This window comes from Rana temporaria, chromosome 7 (genome assembly GCF_905171775.1).
Source record: "Rana temporaria chromosome 7, aRanTem1.1, whole genome shotgun sequence".
NCBI classification, from domain to species: domain Eukaryota; kingdom Metazoa; phylum Chordata; class Amphibia; order Anura; family Ranidae; genus Rana; species Rana temporaria.
In genome coordinates, this window is record NC_053495.1 from 42,224,163 (window position 1) to 42,246,892 (window position 22,730).

At 41.7% G+C, this 22,730-nt stretch overlaps 1 protein-coding gene across 1 annotated transcript in view; it reads right to left on the minus strand.

Annotated features, from left to right (window-relative positions):
• Window positions 1-22,730, minus strand: part of CACNA1D (calcium voltage-gated channel subunit alpha1 D) — a 462,312-nt gene that overhangs the window by 43,903 nt on the left and 395,679 nt on the right. The window contains exons 38-39 of the mRNA XM_040359270.1: window positions 18,880-18,981; window positions 8,980-9,110 (exon numbers count right to left, since the gene is read on the minus strand). Coding sequence (XP_040215204.1) covers window positions 8,980-9,110; window positions 18,880-18,981 — 233 coding nt within the window. The remainder of the gene's footprint in view (window positions 1-8,979; window positions 9,111-18,879; window positions 18,982-22,730) is intronic.

The window sequence follows — 22,730 nt, forward strand, 5'->3', positions numbered from 1 at the left end:
TCCAGAGCTACCGAAAGGGCTTGCTTGAAGTCATTACTGTCAAATGAGGTTCGACCACCTATTAACTCAAAGAGTTCACATACTTTTCCATATATATGGATATACTACTACAATATATATATTGTGGTAGTGTGGTACCCCACCAGTGTACGAATACAGTATTCTCGACCAGGCAGGTTGAGGGGCTCAAGTGTATTTGCTTGTTTGGGAAGAAACTAGCTTTTCAGTTTCCTCGTTACTTACTAAAGTCCACTTTGGGACCTGGAGCCTGGGTATTTCTTAGAGATCCGGGTGGAATGAAATCCCCAGCCCTGGATCCGGGTTTTGAGACTCAACTCCACACTGATTGTTCAGGTGTGTGTCAGCCTGATAGTAGAGTCAAGACCAGGGTTCTGGGCTCCAACCTCCCGACGAGTGCAGGTGTGCACTGGGGAAGCCAGAAACCCAAGTCTGAGGATCAGATCAGTGAGGGGCTGCTATCTAAATGGACGGTGTTGGCAATGAATAGTCTGTAGGAGACAGACGAGAGCCTGAAGTGGAAGGCCTAAGCATCATTGCTGTATGTATAAGCCAGGAGGCTGAATTTACCATAATTTTGTATGGACGGTGAAAATCCCCCGGCCTTTTGTTTTGTTTTGAATTTTTCTTTTAATAAAAATGGGCAAACAAAGCCCTTAAAAAGAAGAACCAGTGAGTGGCGGTGTCCTTCAAGCTCTACAATTGATGCTAGTCCTTCACAATATATATATATATATATATATATATATATATATATATATATATATATATATATATATATATATATATATATATATATATATATATATATATAATACATGGTAGTGCATTCAGAAGCAGTTGGCTTTATTTTGTTACAATGCATTCAGAACTACACCTGCTGGCTATTGCCATCTGTATACTTGTCTAGTGTTATTAGTGACTAATCACAAGCCTATAGCTGGAAAAAGAACACTAAATACCAGCATAAAGTTCCTGCTCGGAGGTGGAATATTGAAATATGTAATTATGCAAGCTCTATACTACCAGTGTTGCCAACCTACTAGATTGAAATTTACTGGCACGACACCTAAAATTTACTGGCGCAGCAAGTGAGAGACATACCCCAAGCGACTTACAGCTGTAATCGCAGCAAAAGGTGGCGCTACAAAGTATTAACTTAAGGGGGCTGAATAATTTTGCACGCCCAATTTTTCAGTTTTTTATTTGTTAAAAAAGTTTGAAATATCCAATAAATTTTGATCCACTTCCTGATTGTGTCCCACTTGTTGATTCTTCAAAAAAAATTACAGTTTTATATCTTTATGTTTGAAGCCTGAAATGTGGCAAAAGGTTGCAAAGTTCAAGGGGGCCGAATACTTTCGCAAGGCACTGTATATATATTTTGTGGACTATCTCAGCCCTTCTACATCAATATACCTCATATATTTAAATTATCCTGTTATTGTAATCATACTACCTAAGGCAAGTACCACCCAAACAACAAAAAAAGGGGGGGGGACTCTATATATCTATTATTTAACTGAAAGTGAATGTGTTCTAGGGCACTAAACTTTTTATTCAATCTCTAAATTATTGTATTTGTTATTTTTTTAAAAGCCAATTCAAAGTTAAAGCGGTGGTTCACCCTTATTAACATCTTTTTAGCATAAAATTTGGCATAGTAGCGCGAGCTACAGTATGCCTGTCTTTATTTTTTTATCCCCGTACTCACTGTGCACTCGTAGATAGAAGATTACGACTCCCCGCGGGGAATGGGCGTTCCTATGGAGAGGGAAGGTGATTGACGGCCGGCTCTGGCACGTCACGCTCCCCGAAGACAGCCGGAACAGGCCTCGGCTCTTCACGGCGCTATACGGCTCCTGCGCACAGACTATGCGCCGTGAAGCGCCAAGTCCTATTTCGGCTATTTCCGGAGAAGCGTGACGTGCCAGAGCCGGCCGTCAATCACCTTCTCTCTCCATAGAAACGCCCATTCCCCGCTGGGAGTCGTAATCTTTTATCTACGAGTGCACAGTGAGTACGGGGATAAAAAAATAAAGACAGGCATACTGTAGCTCGCGCTACTATGCCAAATTTTATGCTAGAGGGAAATTTTTTTCTTTTTTTTTATCAATAGGGTGAACCCCCGCTTTAAAGTAGTAGTGAGTTTAACAAATATTGTTTTTATATAAATTCATGGTCTGTGTAACTGGAGGAGTTTGTGCAAAAGGTGTTCCTCTTTCTCATCTCAGAAAGTTGGAAGGCATGATTTCCATCAATTAAAACACAAACATAGAGGGTTCCACCTTGGCTGCAAACCACTTAACAAATCAGAAGTACCGGACTTTTACATCCTTTTGATAAGCAAACTTGGAAAAAAAAAAAAAGATATCATGTGTGGGTTTTTAGAGGACTCTGATTCAGTGGTCACCTCTAGCCTAGTAAAATGCTTGGAAACTGAGACTTGCTTATAGCAACCAATATGATTCCAATTTTTTTTCCCAGTGTGTGACCATGAATACAGATTCAGACTTGGTTCTGGTATTGCAGAGAGTTTGTCCTTCACCTAGAGCATGGGTGCTCAACCTGTGGCCCTCCATCTGTTGAGAAACTTCAAGTCCCATCATGCCTCTGCCTTTGGCAGTCATGCTTGTAACTGTCAGCCTTGCAATGCCTCATGGGACTTGTAGTTCCGCAACAGCTGGAGAGCCACAGGTTGAGCACCCATGACCTAGAGTATCACACCAATGGCTTTGTTTGGGTTACATTAGGCATGACCCTGGTTCTCCATGGCCAAAGCACTTTATCTGGGAATGTTGCCAAATTCAAGGTTTACAATGGGATGATACAAACAATAAATAATGCCGCGTACACACGACTGGTCAAACCGATGAGAAAGGTCTGATGGACCGTTTTCATCGCACCAAACCGATCGTGTGTAGGCCCCATCGGTTATTTATCCATAGGTTAAAAAAAAGCAATCTTGTTTTAAATTTAACCGATCGTTTGTAGGCACATCCATCGCTTTAAATTCCATGCATGCTCAGAATCAAGTCGACGCATGCTTGGAAGCATTGAACTTTGTTTTTTTTCAGCACGTTGTGTTTTACGTCACCGCGTTCTGACACAATCGTTTTTTTAACTGATGGTGTGTAGGCGCGACGGACCATCAGTCAGCTTCATCGGTTAACCGATGAAAGCGGTCCATCAGAGGCGATTCAGTTCGCATGTGTTGCGCTTTACAAGTTTCTCACTCACTCATCGGTTTGACCGATCGTGGGTACACGGCATAAGTGTATTAATTATGATTATTTTTATTTCGATTTCTTTCTGTGAATAAAGATACTGATGGCTTCTAAAGAAGTGGACAATGTCCAAGAAATGCATTGGGCCATAGAAAATCAGCTTTGAAAAGAACGCACTGCAATGTTAAATTCAAACTGCAATAATGTGTTTTATTGTTATCATTAAATTTTGTAAGAATGTGGAATTCTTGTATATGTTTGAATTGTAATAAAAATTTGTATTTTATGTAAAATGTTGTACCTCAAAAGTCCCACCTTACGTAGTTACATAGTAGGTGAGGTTGAAAAAAGACCATCAAGTTCAACCTATGTGTGTGATTATATGTCAGTATTACCTTGTATATCCCTGTATGTTGTGGTCGTTCAGGTGCTTATCTAATAGTTTCTTGAAACCATTGATGCCCCCCACTGAGACCACCAACTGTGGACAGGAATTCCACATCCTTGCCGCTTACGAGTTTCTAGGCCTACCATGGCTTTATATGCTTGATTAATGCCCACATATAGTAGCCTTATGCCGCGTACACACGATCAGGCTTTTGCCCGGCCAAATCACATCGGAATTCCATTGGAAAAATATAGAACATGTTCTATATATTCATACCCGTCACCATATATATGGTGACGGGTATGATATATGTACTATGCAGCTTCAATGTTCTCCTGTTTTGTATAGAAACAATTTATGCAATATTTTGAAACCTGTTAATTTATGTTATATACAGTGTGACCCACACGGACACTGGCCCCTGATGAAGGGACAAGGTCTCGAAACGCCTATGGCCTGAATGAACCCCTGTGGACAAGTCAGACACCTATCCATGAACCTTGTTTTTAAACATTTATATTTTTGTATTTATTGTATAATAAACTTTTATTACTATTACTACGCTTTTAATTTAATGAGCTGTTACCATTAAAGCCCCACCCTGGGGGATTCCTCTCTTTCCTATTCTATATAGGGGTGTTGGTAACACACACAGGTTTCCTTTTTCTCTCTACATGTTCTATATATAAAGTCCAATGGAATTAATCGGAATTTCCGATGGGGCTACACGCGATCGGAAAGTCCGATGGAAAAAGTCCATCTAACTTTTTCCATCGGAAATTCGGATCGTGTGTACGGGGGCATTACAGTCAGACTTAACAGGATAAGTTGATAAAAGCACTATAAACGATATTGTTTTGCTGAGGACAATCATACATGTTAGGAAATACCAAAATACCTCATGGCTATAAAAAAAATCTAAGAAATACTATTTATATACAAAAGGCAAGAAAAGATAAAGACATTAGCACTCCATGATCATAAGAAGAAAAAAAGAACAAAGATGAAGAGGGGTGTAACGGCTACCCAATTAGTGAGAGGGTATCAGCCGTTGGAGACGTCCTGATATCTCAAAACATCCTGCAAACATGAATTATTATAGATGTCCAGGCAGAATACATAGTTCCGTTACAAGGGGATTATATCTAAAGTTTTTTCCAGCAATAGGTGGATGCCAGCAAACTCCGTAACCTCCTAGATTCCTTTACTGTCAAAGCCAACACAAGGTCTTAATTTGCATGCTAAATACTATATTTTATAAAAAAAAATCCAAAAGAAATTCAACAAGTAGGGCGAGACTCACAAGAGAAAAGTCCCTGAGAGACACACAGTGCTAATAAGTGATATCCGTATCCTTCCAAATCTAAAATATACATTTTGGTGGACTAGCCCTTTAACACAAATATTCATCCACTACAAACATAGCAGTATTAGATATATGCTTAAAACATAATCCACCAAAACATCAAGCTACACTATAGCACACACGAAACATCTTAAAATGGCTTTAAACCTGTCATACAAAATGCACAAGTCAACATGCTTATAAAATATTAATCTGCCTTCCCAATGATTGATAATGCAATACTGAACTGGCAAGGGGCACAGAGCGACAGACAGACACCATGAAGAGGAGACCTACACTGTAGCAGTGGACATAGGATACAAAGTAGTCAAGCCTTGGCGTCTCCCCATGCTTCTGATCCATCGATGTAGCTTCACTCTCTGCTTCCTGGTAAATGTCAGCCCTGCACTGTTACAACAAGCAGACCTCTCCTCTAAGGCTCGTCATGTATACATAAAAGGCTCATTATGCGCCAGCTGAGTGACAAATTACCTCAGGCAGCTTTCACCAGCTGACTGCATAAGCTTCCAAAAACTGTATAGCTGTAGCTTTTTAAAGTGTAAGTACTTTATGAGTTTTGTGATGTATTACACAAGAGAGGACATACATTTCCTGAACAGTAGAGCGCCTTGTGCTAACTGGGAAAACCATTAAAGGGAATATAGCATAAAACAGAAGTGGGCTTACTAACAGCCAATAAATTAGGCACATGGGATCACTTCTCAATGTTTCATGATTCATCCAATGTCTTTCTTTCAAGAAAATGTGGAAATTAGAACAATGACACAGATCTACTGTTCATGTCAGGGAATACAGGCTTAACCACTTAAGGACTGGACCAATATGCTGCTAAATGACCCAAGGGGTTTTTACAATTCAGCACTACGTCGCTTTAACAGACAATTGCGCGGTCATGCTACGTTGCTCCCAAACAAAATTGGCGTCCTTTTTTCCCCACAAATAGAGCTTTCTTTTGGTGGTATTTGATCACCTCTGCGGTTTTTATTTTTTGCGCTATAAACAAAAATAGAGCGACAATTTAGAAAAAAATGCTATATTTTTTACTTTTTGCTATAATAAATATCCCCCAAAAACATATATAAAAATTTATTTTTCCTCAGTTTAGGCCGATACGTATTCTTCTACCTATTTTTGGTAAAAAAAATCGCAATAAGCGTTTATCGATTGGTTTGCGCAAAATTTATAGCGTTTACAAAATAGGGGATAGTTTTGTTTTTTTAATTTTTTTTACTACTAATGGCGGCGATCAGCGATTTTTTTCGTGACTGCGACATTATGGCGGACACTTCGGACAATTTTGACACATTTTTGGGACCATTGTCATTTTCACAGCAAAAAATGCATTTGAATTGCATTCTTTATTGTGAAAATGACAGTTGCAGTTTGGGAGTTAACCACAGGAGGCACTGTAAGAGTTAGGGTTCACCTAGTGTGTGTTTACAACTGTAGGGGGGTGTGGCTGTAGGTCTGACGTCATCGATCGAGTCTCCCTATAAAAGGGATCACTCGATCGATGCAGCCACCACAGTGAAGCACGGGGAAGCCGTGTTTACATACGGCTCTCCCCGTTCTTTAGCTCCGGGGAATGATCGCGAGGGGGCGGCTAGAAACGAATAGCCACGCCCTCGTCCCGGATCGCTCCTGAAGCCACGGGAACCGCCGCATGTACGGGGGGGTCCCGATCGGATCCCCGACCCACGTCTAGGCAGGGACGTACAGGTACGCCAATGTGCCTGTCCGTGTCCATTCTGCCGACGTAAATGTACATGCGGCGGTCCGCAAGTGGTTAAAGAATGTCTATACTAAAAAGAAAAAGAACTATAGGTGCTGGGGGGTTGCAGGTCCCATGAGTCAACCTCCCATGTATGCCAACAGAACCCTCAAATACTCCTCATTTCCAAGTATGATAATGGGCACTTATTGGCTGCCAAATGACCGGGCCACTTTTTGCGATTCGGCACTGTGTCGCTTTAACTGACAATTGCGCGGTCGTGCGACGTGGCTCCCAAACAAAATTGACGTCCTTTTTCTCCCACAAAAAGAGCTTTCTTTTGGTGATATTTGATCACCTCTGCGTTTTTTTTTTCTGCGTTATGAACAAAAATAGAGCAACAATTTTGAAAAAACAAACAAACAAAAAACAATATTTTGTACTTTTTGCTATAATAAATATCCACAATAAAAATAAAAAAAAAAGCTATTTTTTTCTCAGTTTAGGCCGATACGTATTCTTCTACATATTTTTGGTAAAAAAAATAAAAGCCGCAGTAAGCGTATATTGATTGGTTTGCGCAAAAGTTAGTGTCTACAAAAAAGGGTAGTTTTATGGCATTATTATTAGTTTTTTTACTTGTTATGGCGGTGATCTGCAATTTTTATCGTCACTGCGTCATTATGGCGGACACATCGGACACTTTTGGCGCTATTTTGGGACCATTCACATTTATACAGCGATCAGTGCTAAAAAAAATGCACTGATTACTTTGTAAATGTGACTGGCAGTGAAGGGGTTAACCAGTAGGGGGCACTGAAAGAGTTAAGTGTGTCCTAGGGAGTGATTCTAACTGTTAGGGGGCGTGGCTTACTGTGATACGTCATGGATCGCTGCTCTCGATCAGTGCTGTGTCACTAGGCAGAATAGGGAGATGTCTTGTTTACAAAGACATCCCCCCATTCTGACGTTTCGTGACCCGATCGCAGGACACCGGCGGACATCGAGTTTGCAGGTCCCACGGGCATGATCACAGAGACCTCGGCAGGCGCGCACGCTAGGAGGCAGGTTTAAAGCAACGTATATATACATTGGTTTGCTTGCCCGTGCCATTCTGCCAGCATATATCTACGTGAGGCGGTCGGCAAGCGGTTGTAAACCCCATTCAATTTGACCTAGGCCCATATATCTGTAGTGTTTACTTATCTTGTTTCAAAGCTCTACAGTGCATCCGGAAAGTCTTCACAGTGCTTCACTTTTTTCACATTTCAAAATGGATTAAACTCATTGGCCCGGATTCAGAAAGGAGATACGACAGCGTATCTCCGGATATGCCGTCGTAACTCTGAGTGTGCGGGGTCGTAACTATGCGACTGATTCATAGAATCAGTTACGCATAGATTTCCCTAAGATCCGACCGGCGTAAGTGTCTTACACTGTCGTATCTTAGGCTGCATATTTACGCTGGCCGCTAGGTGGCGCTTCCGTATATTTACGCAAGGAATATGCTAATTGGGTAGATACGCCGATTCAGAAACGTACGTCTGCCCGGCGCATTTTTTTACGCCGTTTGCGTTCAGATTTTTCTGGCGTAAAGTTACCCCTGCTATATGAGGGGTATCCTATGTTAAGTATTGACGTCGTTCCCACGTCATTTGCGTAAGTTGTTCGCGAATAGGGCTGTACGTAAGTTACGTTCACGTCTAAAGCATTGATGATTTGCGGCGTAATTTCGAGCATGCGCACTGGGATTTTTTCACGCCGTTCTGAAAAAACGTCAAATACGCGGGGTCACATGTAATTTAAATAAAACACGCCCACATCATCCACATTTGAATTAGGCGGGCTTACGCCGACACACATACGTTACGCCGCCGTAACATAGGGCGCAAGTTCTTTCTGAATACGGAACTTGCGCCCTAATTTACTAGGGCATAACGTATCTGTCACTATCAGAAAATTGTTTTTGTAATCTGGTGTTTGCATGTGTTTCCTCTTTGCATTTCATTGTTTGCCACTAGAAGGCTATCGTCTCAATTGATTAGTTCCCAAACCATTTATTCATAGGTCCTTGAGTTTATAGTACTGTACTGCCTAAAAAAAAGAGACCTTTCCCTAATCCTCTGTCCTTGTCTGTAGATAGTCACTGTTGCTGTATGCACTTCTTGAAAGCATCACATGGGTCATGCAAATGAAATTTAGACAAAATCTTTGTTAACATATACCAATAAGATCAATACATAGTATATTATAAAAAAAAAACAATCACCTGTAAAGCCACTGTGGAGTTCTTCGCAGGGTATTTCCCCACCAGTCCTTGTTCTTTTCGCTTCTTGAATTTCCTAAAGTAGTCCTGTATCAGGAAGGTGGCATAGAACTTCCCCACGGTTACCTCATCATCTAAATGAACAGACAAATCTTTCCCAAGTCAGCAACATTCACGATCACTCTGAACTCTAGCATCTGAAAAGAAATGTGATGGATGCAGCGGATACTAAGCTGTGCAGACAAAACTAGCATAGGACACCAGCAAGCAAGCAAGATGAAGATGGAGGGTCCGAAAGGAAAGATGATAAGATCTAGCTAAGAGTGCATTTACTACATGCAAAGTAATTAGTGTGCAAAAAAAGTGCAATGTATAATCTTGGGGGCCTTGAATATTTTATTTACCTGAATTTCACTATCTTTTTAAAATGTATAAGTTGAAAAGTAGGTAATTGAACATTGAAGTTGATTTACGAAAGGTAAATATACTGTGCACCTCTAGTACACTGCAAGTGCAGTTGTGCTAGATCTGAGGGAAGCTCTGAAAAAATAGGATTTGTATAACAGCTTACCCGTAAAATCCTTTTCTTGGAGTACATCACGGGACACAGAGGTCCCTCCCCTCTTATTGGGGTCATTGTCTGCTTTACTATGCTACAAAAACTGAGGTACTTCCTGTATGGGAGGGGTTATATAGAGAGGACTTCCTGTCTTTGGGTGTGCCACTGTCTGTTCACCTATAGGTGGCGTATAACTCACATAGTAATAACTATGGCTGCTCTGTATCCCGCGATGTACGATAAAGAAAGATGAAAAGTTGTTGCCGCTATAAAAATCCTGTATAATAATAATCATAATGGAAAGTTCTGCTGATTTCTATCATCCAATTGTGTGCAAGCAAAAATTCATTTTTTTTCCTTGCATCTTCCCCTCAGATCTACAGCGACTGCAATTTTAGGACACTTAGGGCCAGATTCACGTAGATCTGCGGCGGCGTAACGTATCGCATTTACGTTACGCCGCCGCAAGTTTTACGGGCAAGTGCTTGATTCACAAAGCACTTGCCTGTAAAGTTGTGGCGGCGTAGCGTAAATTCCCCGGCGCAAGCCCGCCTAATTCAAATGATCCGGGTAGGGGGCGTGGATCATTAAAATTAGGTGCGTTTCCGTGCCGAACGTACTGCACATGCGCGTCCCGACGTGCATTGCGCTAAATGACGTCGCAAGGACGTCATTGGTTTCAACCTGAACGTAATTGACGTCCAGCCCTATTCACGGACGAGTTACGCAAACGACGTTAAATTTCAAAATTTCGCCGCGGGAACGACAGCCATACTTAACATAGGATACGCCACCTAGGGGGCATGTTTATCTTTACGCCGCGTATCTCTTACGAAACAGTGTAAATTTACTGCGACGGGCAAGCGTACGTTCGTGAATCGGCGTAACTACTCATTTGCATATTCTACGCCGACCGCAATGGAAGCGCCACCTAGCGGCCAGCGTAAATATTGCACCCTAAGATACGACGGCGCAGGCCGTCGTATCTTAGGCATGTTTAAGTGTATCTCAGTTTGAGCATACACTTAAACATACGACGGGCTTAGATTCAGAGTTATCTACTGATACGCCGGCGTAACTCTTTGTGAATCTGGCCCAGTAAGTGCACTTGCAGTGCTCAGACTATTTGCCTTTAGTAAATCAACCCCATTGTGTAAGTAAATTTTTCTGCACGCTAGGGACCAAATTTTGGCGGCCCATTAATTTACAGCTGCTATAGCCTAAATAAGCAGATAGTGCTGCAGGCTTAAAAAAGCTGTTTTTAAATTGCACTTTTGCAAGTGAAGGCAGTTATGCTACCAATTACTCTAGGAACCTTGCCAATTAAATGTTGGAAGTAGATGAGGTCTTCTAGTTGGAAACAAAAGATATTGTGGGTCTAGTAAGAGCTACAGGTAATTCCCATTTTCCTAATAGGAGAAGTAGCAGTGCTGCTCTTATCACCAGCCCTGGCACACCTATGGCAGAGGGTTGGTGCTCATTGTGAAGTGCTTGCATTCCAACGAGAACAGAACTCACATTGGATGACATGTCCAATGTACTAGAGGGTCTTTTTCTCCTACAGCAGCCAGAGGGGGTTGGATGGAAATGAAAAGTGGCGCTTGCATGCTTTAAAGTGTCATGTAACAAGAGGAGCTCCTTGTAGATAAAAGTTGAAAAACCTGTCACTTTCATACATGGAAGGCCAAAAGATTGTGGACATTTTTCTGCACTAAAATGCTTCGCTTGGCATATCTCCTAACTTTCTCTACTTTGAATTTAGACCCGATTCCCCTGTTGGCACTTCATATAAATAGATATGATGTTAAATAAATATAGTTTGTGGGCAGACACAGACCCAGCATTTGTTATTTTTTTTTTTCCATTAATATTACAGGCATATTTATAAAGTAGTAAATGTGATAGTCACCAAACCTTCAATGGTGGTAAATCATGCAATATATAATTAAGCATAAGGAAGCAAAAGGAAGATTCACCTTCAGTGAATGTTTGTTGAATTTAAAAAATGCCCAGTTATTAATAAATGTGGCCCCAGAAATATTGTCATCACATGCACAGAGCAATTTGTCAAAACGGAACTACCCACAATTACATCATACATCCAAAAGTCAACAAAGTCAACACATATTGCACCTGTTCAAGAGGGGTTCTCAGTAGCCCATGCAATGACCACTGGAAGCCCAGCACAGTAATACTGTGGAAAATCTCCCAAATCCCCATTCTATGCCAGTGATAGGAAAACTATTCTGGCCTATTCCAGTTTTCTTCAACCCTAGTTCTGGTTTAATCCTTTGTGAACCTTGTAATTCCACCAATAATCATGCAGTAGTGTGTGTACATTTGGTATTACCTAGTTATTGGCGCTGTTGGCCATTAAGCTATTCACATTTAAAAACATTTCAAATTTCCGACATAGTTTTTTTTAACTTTTTTTCGGTTTTGTATAGAGTAACAACGAGTTACAACCTTTGTCAGGTTTTCATTGCCGTCTGTGTCCCAACTGAAGCTTTATTTCCTCACTTCCTGTGTAGGTAACTACTGACACTATATAGAAAATGAGGGGAATCTCCCCTGTGAGAAGACTGAAAGCAATAAAAGCTCAGCACAGGTTTGGATCATTGTCTGCTTTACTAAACACAGTGGGCCAGATTCTTGTAGAATCTGCGGCGGCGTAGCGTAAGCCATTTACACTACGCCGCCGCAACTTACTGGAGCAAGTGCCGTATTCTCCAAGCACTTGCTCCGTAATTTGCGTCAGCGTAGTGTAATTGGCCAGGCGTAAGGCCGCATAATTCAAAGGGGGCGGCTAGTATTTAAATTAAGCGCACCCCCGCGCCGATCGAACTGCGCATGCGCCGGGCGGAAAAATCGCTCAGTGCGCATGCCCCAGTTCACGACGGAAAACGTCAATGACGCCGACGTGAGCGTCATTGACGTAAAGTCGTATTCGCGGACGACTTATGAAAACGACGGAAAAAGCCGACGCTGACCCGACGCCATACTTAACATGGCATACGACGGACCTACGTAAACTTGCCCCTCATATTAGCAGGGGCAAGTTTACGCTTACGTAAACGTCGTAAATTCTCTGTGTCGTCCGCGCGTACGTTCGGGAATCGTTGTAAATTGCTAATTTACATAAGCGACTGGGAAAACGACGAGGCGACACCTAGCGGCGGGAAAAAAAATTGCATTTAAGATCAGACAGCGTAAGAGCCTTACGCTTGTCAGATCTAAGGGATATATATGCGTAACTGATTCTAAGAATCAGTCGCATAGATAGGCTGGGCCAGATTAGGACTTAAGACGGCGCAAATGGCTTTGCGCCGTCGTAACGCCTTTGAGAATCTGGCCCAGTGTTTTATAGCTGTCTGTGTCCCTTTTGCAGAAACCACCATTGCTTTTTTTTCGTCTTGGTGATTACCAACACTGGGCCAATAAACAAGGAAGTTCCTCCCCAGAGGAACAAAGACAGCAACAAAAGACAACTGTCAGAAAATCGAATCTTTCCCCACTCTATCCAAAACATAAAAAAGTCTGTCTGGAATTACAGTAGTAAGCATCACCAACAGTACACATATTTCTGCATGATTTCCCATCTCTGAGGTTTTCATCCAGGGGTTGTTGTGTGGGTATACCAAGGATAACATACTTACCGCCACCAACTTTTTCCCCAAAGCTATAATTACAACTGACTCTTGGGACATTGAGGACAATGTATGAAGGTTGAATCATATGACACTACAGGACCCATACATGCAGGCAACATCTACCAAAGATTCTGTATTCTGAAGCATGCATCTGTATCGATATTAACAAATGTAGGGGAATACAGCTGGCAAGAGGCAACACTAGTTCCATGCCACCACCCTAAAACAGAATTGCTTCAGAATATTCTGAGAGGATAGTTGAAAGGAAAAGAGAAGGCTGCAGAGAAAGCTCAAGCACAGTAGTTACAACAAGTACAAAGCAGTTCCGTAAGACCATGCAAGCAGTAGAGGTATACGACTAAAAAGACTGCAGTTAAGACAAAAACATGGTTTTAAATGTGCAGTATCAAGGTTTTTTTTCCCTGTAGTTTAATTGTTCTCAGATCTTCTTGAGTTGGGATATCAACGCTCTGTTGCTGTCACCGGCCGCCACAGTCCTGTAAGAAAGTGGCTGCGCTAGCCTAACGCCATAGCTAATGCTGCTCCTTGTATCATGCTGAAGAGCAGAGTGGCCAGCATGCTCTGCCTAAGAGACTGAGAATGTCACCTTCACAACGCTCAGCCTCCATCACCACTGGCACTGGGGGTCCTCAAGTTGCTTCCAGACCTGACCACTCCTTAAAGTTGCTTCAAGACTACAAAAGTAGAATAAGCTACAAATGACTAAAGCAAAGGCATGTAACTATTCTTATGGATGGTGAGAGAAATGGATTCTGCACCTTTAAAACACCAGACAAGTATAAGATAGAAGTAAATAAGTCACGTGGCTGATTGGCTGGTGACAGGGGAGAAGGCAGTAAATATTACCAGATATTATAAAGGCCATTGTGGTGTACAAGTGTCCACTGGAACGAGAGAGAACCTAAAAACCCACGGGGCTCGGTGTACTTGGGTGAACTACACCATACCCCGGAGCTGCGGAGTCAGATAAGGAGAAACCTATAAACTATGGCTCTGGTAACATGACACTGATTTTAGGCTGGCAACATGGTACAAAATGTGTCTGTAGTCACATGGTTATAAATTGGGTCTTAGGAACAATCTGCCAACATGGCTGATTCTGGTCCTCGGAACAATGTACTAAATGACTAAATCTGATTTTGGTCTTGTAACAATGTATCAAATCTAGCCCTGGTTCTATGGTTATGTTTCTGGTCCTGGTAACAGTGTAGCAAAACTGGTCCTGGCAACATCATTTAGATTCTGGTCCTGACAACAATGTACCAAAGCTGGCCATGGCAACATTGCAATGAACCAGATCTGGCCCAAGTAACATGTTATGATCCTGAGTCTGCTGGTAAAGATACTGGTTCAGCGTCTAATAGTATGGTACTGGTTCTGGAAGCATTGTAATCATTATATTGGTTCTGGTCATAGAATACTGGTTTTGGCTCTAGTAAAATGGTAACAAATGTGGCTATGATAACGTAAAACTAGTCCTGAATGTAATATCTGTTTATATGCCATTTATTCTGGTTTTGCAAAATTTTGTTTGGTTCTATTTTCAGTACCTGGCTTTGGTAATATGGTACCAATTCTGACACTGGTAACTTTGTTTTGATTCTATTTTGGTAACATGGTACCAAATCTGGTTCTGCTGGGATGGTGTCAATCCTGGTAAGGCTGGGTCCCCACTGGTTTCCCTGCATCCAATTTGCATAACAGGAGAGTGTGACCGGCTCTCAATGGAGCCGGTTCACACATCTCTGGGACGGCCGCGAAGTGCTTTGCACAAGAGTCCTGTGCGTCTTTAGTTCAGTTTCAGGTCCGAATTCAGGCAAAAATTCAGGCCTGATTCATCCCTGAAAATGGAGAACAGGGACGCGTCAGACCCCTGCTATGAGCCGTGTCCGCACACAGTCTGAAATCTGAATTCAGTCTAACACTGTACTGATCCAATTTCTTGCAATTTGGGATCAATTCTGGCACTGGTAACATGGTTTCAGTTCTATTTCTGATAACAGCGTAGTGATTGTAGCCCTAGGAACATACTACTTATACTGGCTTGAGTAACATATCACAAATTCTGACTCTGTTTATATGGTTTGCGTTGAGGCTTTTGTACTGGTTATAATTTTGGTAATATGGTGGTGACACATAGGTTAAATTTGGGCTGTAGCAACCTGATATAGATTTGGGGTTCAGAGACATGGTGCTTATTATGAGTCTTATAATAGTAACTTAGTTCAGACTAGGGCTTGGACGGGTACCCTCTCGCTCTGGCCATTATCACAATGTCCCCTGTCACACAGCTTAGTCCTTTCTCAGTATACATTTAAAGAAACACATACACAAAGCACATTTAGAACACATTAAGTCATCACAAGAATGATCAGTACTACAAAGAATAATATAATTAGGAAATAGAGAAAAAGATTTGCAAGAACAAGGTTAGCAGCACATCTGCAGTTAATCACAATATATATAAACTGAAATTATTACTACACATATCCAGATCCAGATTTAAGGCACATAATTTGCATCAGTAGATGTAGAAGGAAACATTCTGTATAGCAGCGGTTACACCATGACATTCCAATTCATTATATTGTATCTGTAAATTAGCCTTCATTCTCTTCTTAAACCCATCTGTTACACCAAAAAATAGGATTTTCCTCCGTTTGCAGAATCGGACCATAACGGGGACCGATGACATCTGGTGTCAGCGAATGTTCATCCGCTGACACCCGTTATCTCATAGGGATTAATGTATGTCCATATTTAATCCAAAAACGGATGTATGAAATACGGACATACTGTTCGCATGTGTGAAAGGGGCCTAACATATAGGAGGCTTTGAAGGCTCCATTGCCCCAACCATCATCTCTGGGTAAAAACTGAACTGTTAAAGCACCTGTGAGCTAATAGGATACTATAGGCACAGACAAGGAGTCAGGCTAATCTCTAAAGCAGGGGTAGGCAACCTCGGCCCTCCAGCTGTGGTGAAACTACATTGCAAAACCCTGGCAATCACAGGCATGACTCCTAGAGGCATGATGGGATTTGTAGTTTCACAGCTGGAGTGCCGAGGTTGCCTACCCCTGCTCTAAAGAGTCCGTGGTTAGCCCATTGGAGTAACCCAAAAATGAGAGACCAGTTTTTTGGTAGATTATGCTGTTATAGCTCTTCTCCAACCAAGACTTTTAAATTAAAATTTTTACTGCTGTTTGGGTCCCTAATAAGGAAATTTCCCTTAACTTCTTGACCTAAAGACACCTGTCATCAGGCCACAAACATGAAAGGAATGCTCCCCACTAAAGGCACAGACACCAACAAAAACTGGGCAAAGATTTTTACTCTTTCCCACTCTTTTACTGTTGTCTTTGTAAATGTTGGGGAGACTTCCCTTCACAGGTCACCATGACGGGAAATCAGGAAAATCTCTCCAGCGGAAACGGGCATCAACAACAATCTCATACTAAACCAAAGTTTGGGTTAGAGTTGGGCCTTGAGATTTTATCAACTGGAAATATATCTTCCAAGCAGTATGGAATAAAGGACAATTCAACCCAAAATGTATATGTCACCATTTGTTAAATGCTGGTGGAAACCCACCAATGGTTTCTTATATTTCTTGGAAGCAATGATATATTTGTGCTTAATTTTTCTTGATGGCACACCTGCTGAAGCCATTGGGAAAGGGGGGGGGGGTTGTTTTGATCTCTGAGGGAGGAAACTGTAATCTTGCCATGGGTCCCTTCGTACTGCTCATTTTGGATATGAGAAGGTAAATAAGGTAATATACCTATGTCGTTCCTCTCACTCGCCCAGAGGCTGGCACTCTGCATCATAGTCCAATACCCTGCCATGTGACAAGTCCTTGGTGACCCCATGTACAATGCGGTGCTGCTTGTCCTGCATTGTACGAGATGATGTCAGAGAACTGCAACCTGTCAGGCAGCAATGAGAAGGATCTCCAGGGGATCGGTCTAACAAAATGGAGGAAGTCTGCATGAGTGAGGAATAAGGTGATTTTATCACCCTATTCATCTTCTCCCAGGCAAAATGAGCAGCTAGGGAAAAGTTTTTTTTAGCAGTGGCAGACCCCAGATTTCTTCCTTGACAGTTTACGTTAACATCTAGGGACAATGCAGAAATCATTTTTAATACATTATCAGTGAAGTGGTAAACATTATTGCTCCCGTATTTCCTTCTATAAAAAATACACATATTTTAATTCAGTTTATGTCCCAACACAGAATGCACCTCCAATAAGTGTTTTTTTTTGTGGAGTTCCCTATTCATTTGAAGGGTAGCATTCAGTGGAGGAGATGTGACTAGAACACACATGGGTGGATTTACGGAAGGGTAAATAGAATATGCATTTTGCAAGTGCAATTGCACTCATTTAACCCAGAGTTTAGTAAATGTGATAAAGCTTCACTTTGTAAAGAATACCCAATCAGATGCAAGGAAAAAAACAGCACTTTTTCTTGCACATGATTGGATGCTGGAAATCAGCAGAGCTTTACCACATTTACTAATCTCTGGTGAAAAGGAGCGCAACTGCATTTCAGAGTGCAAATCCACTTGCAAAGTACACAGTCTATTTGCCTTTAATAAATCCACCCCGCTGAGTAAAATCCTCCGATCTGCTAGTATGAAAACACACTAAGGGGATTATTTATGAATGGCATATACACTTTGCACTACAACAGCAAACTACAAGTGTAAAGTGCACTTGAAATTGAGCTGAAAGTCAGGGCTGGGACAAGGGGTGGGTTGCCCCTGGCACAATGGTTTATTGCAGGAATGGGGGGCACCCTGACCCTGAGGCCCCGTACACACGACCGAGTTTCTCGGCAGAATTCAGCCAGAAACTCAGTCGGAGCCGTATTCTGCCGAGAAACTCGGTCGTGTGTACACTTTCGGCCGAGGAAGCCGACGAGAATCTCGTCGGGCCAAATAAAGAACATGTTCTCTATTTCCTCGTTCCTCAATGGGAAAAGTTGGCCCGCCGAGATCCTTGGCGGCTTCACAAGAAACTTGACGTCTTGGCCGTGTGTACGGGGCCTAACCCTAAGGGAAAGTGGTGCGCAGTTTGGCATCTTTGCCCTGGGCACTGGGTGACCTTTTCCCGGCACTGCTGAAAGTACAGTCGCTGTAAATCTGACGGGTAGATCTAAAATCTGGGGAAGCTCTGCTGATTTTATTATCCGATTATGTGCAAGCTAAAATGCTGTTTTTTATGTCCCTTGCATGTCCCCCTCGGATCGACAGCGACTGCACTTCCAAGTGCACTTTCAGTGGAATTTCAAGTGCACTTTGCACTTGTAGTGCAAAGTGGATTTGCCTTTCGTAAATAAGCCCCTAAGCATTGCCTTTGCTTACAAATCTTAGATTTGTTCTTTAAACAGAACTTAATTGAAGAGCATTAATACAGCACGCCAAGCACATTCCCATCCACTGGTTATGTATTGATGGGGTTTCCTTTTATCTCTTCTGTAAATAATGTGATATAGATTTGAAGCTTAAATAATACCTACTGGTGTAAGAAAGGGGTTAAGAAACTGTGTACACACATTTGAATATGTTTCATTACTGATTATCTTTTCCTGTCCTGGTACTAGTGATTTACAGGTACAGATAACCTGGTATGGTGGGACACATGTAAATAAAGACTTTTACACTGACCGCCTGCAGGAGGAACAACTTGGTCCAGCAACTTCATACTGGTCTTTTTCCAAATCTTCTTGATGACAGCCCTTAGCTCCTCATTGGCCTGTTCTAGATTACCTGGACAAAAAAAATAAAAAAACAAGTGGGAATTATACTCACATACCGTATGGTATACATTTTGATATGAAATTTGGCAGGGGTCAAGTCCTGGGGAAAAAAGTGTGGGAACTCTCACCCAAGATCCACTCCCCCACCAAAAAAAAAAATGATACGCTCATATGCATAATTACTAAACCGCATGTTGTTTTTTTTCCGATCCACTGTACCTTAGTAATCCAAGCAAGTTCTTTCTAAATCCTGCGATAACTCGCGGCAGACCTCTGCAATGTCTCCTGGGAACAATGACAAAAGCTCCCAGGAGACATTGCAGCATCGAGGAAGTGACGGAAAACCCGCACACTACCTGATGAATCCATATACAGGAAGCGACCAGTAACATAAAGGATTACTAAGGTTCGCCTACCCCTGACAGTGACTCGAGCTGGGCATCGCCGCTTAGTGAAGGATTGGCTCAGGCGGCTCGGCTGCTCTAGTCCTGCAAAGGGAACTGCGTTCCTGCTGTGAAAAAAGTGCAGGGACTCCGTTCCCACGCGTTCCCGCAGGACTTGAGCCCTGAAATTGGGTCACTTTCCCTGGAAGCCTTCAGCCTTTGTAATAGTGTGCATTAGTTGGCCATACAGAATCATAGTTGGTGTCTACTTCCTGATCTCATTAAAGAAGAAACCTTTAAACTTGCCAATCGTCAAAGTCCTCGATTTAGAGCTAGTCAGAGAGTTAGTTCATTTAAGCAACAAGGATTACATTCTGCAATTAGTTGTATAGCCACCAGGCTAATGGGCTTGGGTTTCATCCAAGCCCAGAAGACAGCTGTCATAGCTTGGGTTCCCCACTCTGCAGCTGCACATACAACAAGGGGTAAGTATGCTTGTGACATCCCTGACCTTTATATGATTTATATATATATATATATATATATATATATATATATATATATATATATATATATATATATATATATATATATATATATATATATATATATATAAATATAAATATATATGCACACACTATATTACCAAAAGTATTGGGACACCTGCCTTTACATGAACTTTAATTGTGTCCCAGTCTTAGTCCGTAGGGTTCAATATTGAGTTGGCCCACCCTATACCAGCTTCAACTCTTCTGGGAAGGCTGTCCACAAGCTTTAGGAGTGTGTCTATGAGAATGTTTAACCATTCTTCCAGAAGTGCATTTGTGAGGTCAGGCACTGATGTTGGATGAGAAGGTCTGGCTCGTAGTCTCTGCTCTAGTTCATCCCAAATGTGTTCTATTAGGTTGAGATCTGGACTCTGCTCAGGCCAGTCAAGTTCCTCCACCCTAAATTCACTCATCCATGTCTTTATTGACCTTGCTTTGTGCACTGGTCCAAATCATTTGGTGGAGGGAGGATTATGTTGTGGTGTTGTTTTTCAGTGGTTGGGCTTGGCCCCTTAGTTCCAGTAAAGGGAAATCTTAAGTCATTAGCATACCAAGACATCTTGGACAATTTCATGCTCCCAATTTTGTGGGAACAGTTTGGGGATGGTCCCTTCCTGTATCAACATGACTGCGCACCAGTGCACAAAGCAAGGTCCATAAAGACATGGATGAGTGAGTTTGGGGTGGAGGAACTTAACTGGCTTGCACAGAGTACTGACCTCAACCTGATAGAAACCCTTTGGGATGAATCCTAAACCTTGTGGACAGCCTTCCCAGAAGAGTTGAAGCTGTTATAGCTGCAGAGGGTTGGCCAACTCAATATTGAACTCTACAGACCAAGACTGCAATGCAAAATTCACGTGCCTATAAAGGCAGGCATCCCAATACTTTTGGCAATATAGGGCCGGATTCACGTACAGCCGCGTAAAATTGTGCGGGCGTAACGTATCTGATTTACGTTACGCCTCCGCAACTTACACGGGCAAGTGCTGTATTCTCAAAGCACTTGCTCCGTAAGTTGCGGCGGCGTAGCATAAATCGGCCGGCGTAAGCCCTCCTAATTCAAATTTGGATCAGGGGGGCGTGTTTTATGTAAAACTACCGTGACCCGACGTGATTGACGTTTTTGCGGAACGGCGCATGCGCCGTTCGTGGAATTTCCCAGTGTGCATTGCTCCAAAGTACGCCGCAAGGACGACATTGGTTTCGACGTGAACGTAAATGACGTCCAGCCCCATTCATGGACGACTTACGCAAACGACTTAACTTTTTCAAATTTCGACACGGGAACGACGGCCATACTTAACATTGTTACGCCGCACTTATGCCTCATATAGCAGGGGCAACTATACGCCGGGAAAAGCCAAACGTAAACGTTGTAACTTTACTGCGTCGGCCGCGCGTACGTTCGGGAATTCGTGTATCTAGCTAATTTGCATACTCGACGCGGAATTCGACGGAAGCGCCACCTAGCGATCAAAAAAAAATGCAGTTAAGATCCGACGGCGTAAGAGACTTACGTCTGTCGGATCTAATGGATATCTATGCGTAACTGATTCTATGAATCAGGCGCATAGATATGACGGGTCGGATTCGGACTTATGACGGCGTACATGGCGCTACGCCGTCGTAAGTCCTTTCAAAATCTGGCCCATAGTGTGTATATATATATATATATATATATATATATATATATATATATATATACACAGGGCTTTTTTTCAGGGGGAACTCGGGGGAACTCAGTTCCACCACCTCTGGCTCAGACCCTTTGGTGCCTGCTCGGCACAATTACTTGTAAACACAGAAGTCTTGTTTCTGTGTTTACAAGTGACAGCTCTGCACTCTGTGTGTAACCCCCTGAACTCTACACTCTGTATGTAATGCAATCCTGGTATTTAATGCCCCTTTAAGATCCTTCTACTGTTTGTGAAATTTGAATGGGTCATGGTTGAGTTCCTGCACCTATTTTCTGAGAAAAAAAGCTCTGTATATATATATATATATATATATATATATATATATATATATATATATATATATATATACACCCTGGCCATTCTAAATACAGGGGTTAAATATTAATGAATAAAAGCTGCCCATACACATTACAATCTGACTATACAATCTCTGTAAACTTACGTTACATCTACCTAACCTTTGTAGTATGAGTACCTACCTAAACATTTGTATGCAGTTATGCATTTATTTGCATTACATAATAATTGTTACAGCTAAAAGAGTTTGTAAAATTATATTGTAATGTGTAAAGTCAGCACGAGATTTCAAGAAAGCATAGAAAAACATATCTAAGACAATGACATCTTATTATCCCAACATTTAATGAAAATCTAAAATTCTAACATTTCATTACATCAGACCTTATATTTTTCATTAAGGTGACTGTGAAGGCAACCTAAGTTGTTGAGGACCCCATCTTCTAATAAATATCCAATCAGTCATTAATTTAGCATTGCACACAAGTCAAGTAATATGTTGCTAGAAAACAAAATTACCCAAAACGTTAGTCTATTGTTAGATATGTGCACAGAAACATTTATTTTTCTGCTGCAAAATAAAGAGAAAAAAAACACAGGGAAAAATTCCATTACTATAAAGTAAAAAAAGGAACTACAAGGATTAATACTGCAGTATGTCACAATTGTTATGCTGGAAAGGACAAACATATTTTGAATGTCCATGTGGAGCACGATACAGCAAGATGTTTGACCCCCACTTTCTAGGGGAAAAAAGGTCTAAAATATATTGAAAGCTAAAGTAAAAGCTCCCAAGATCCTCTACTCTCTGCCCTCCATTTTCAAAATGAT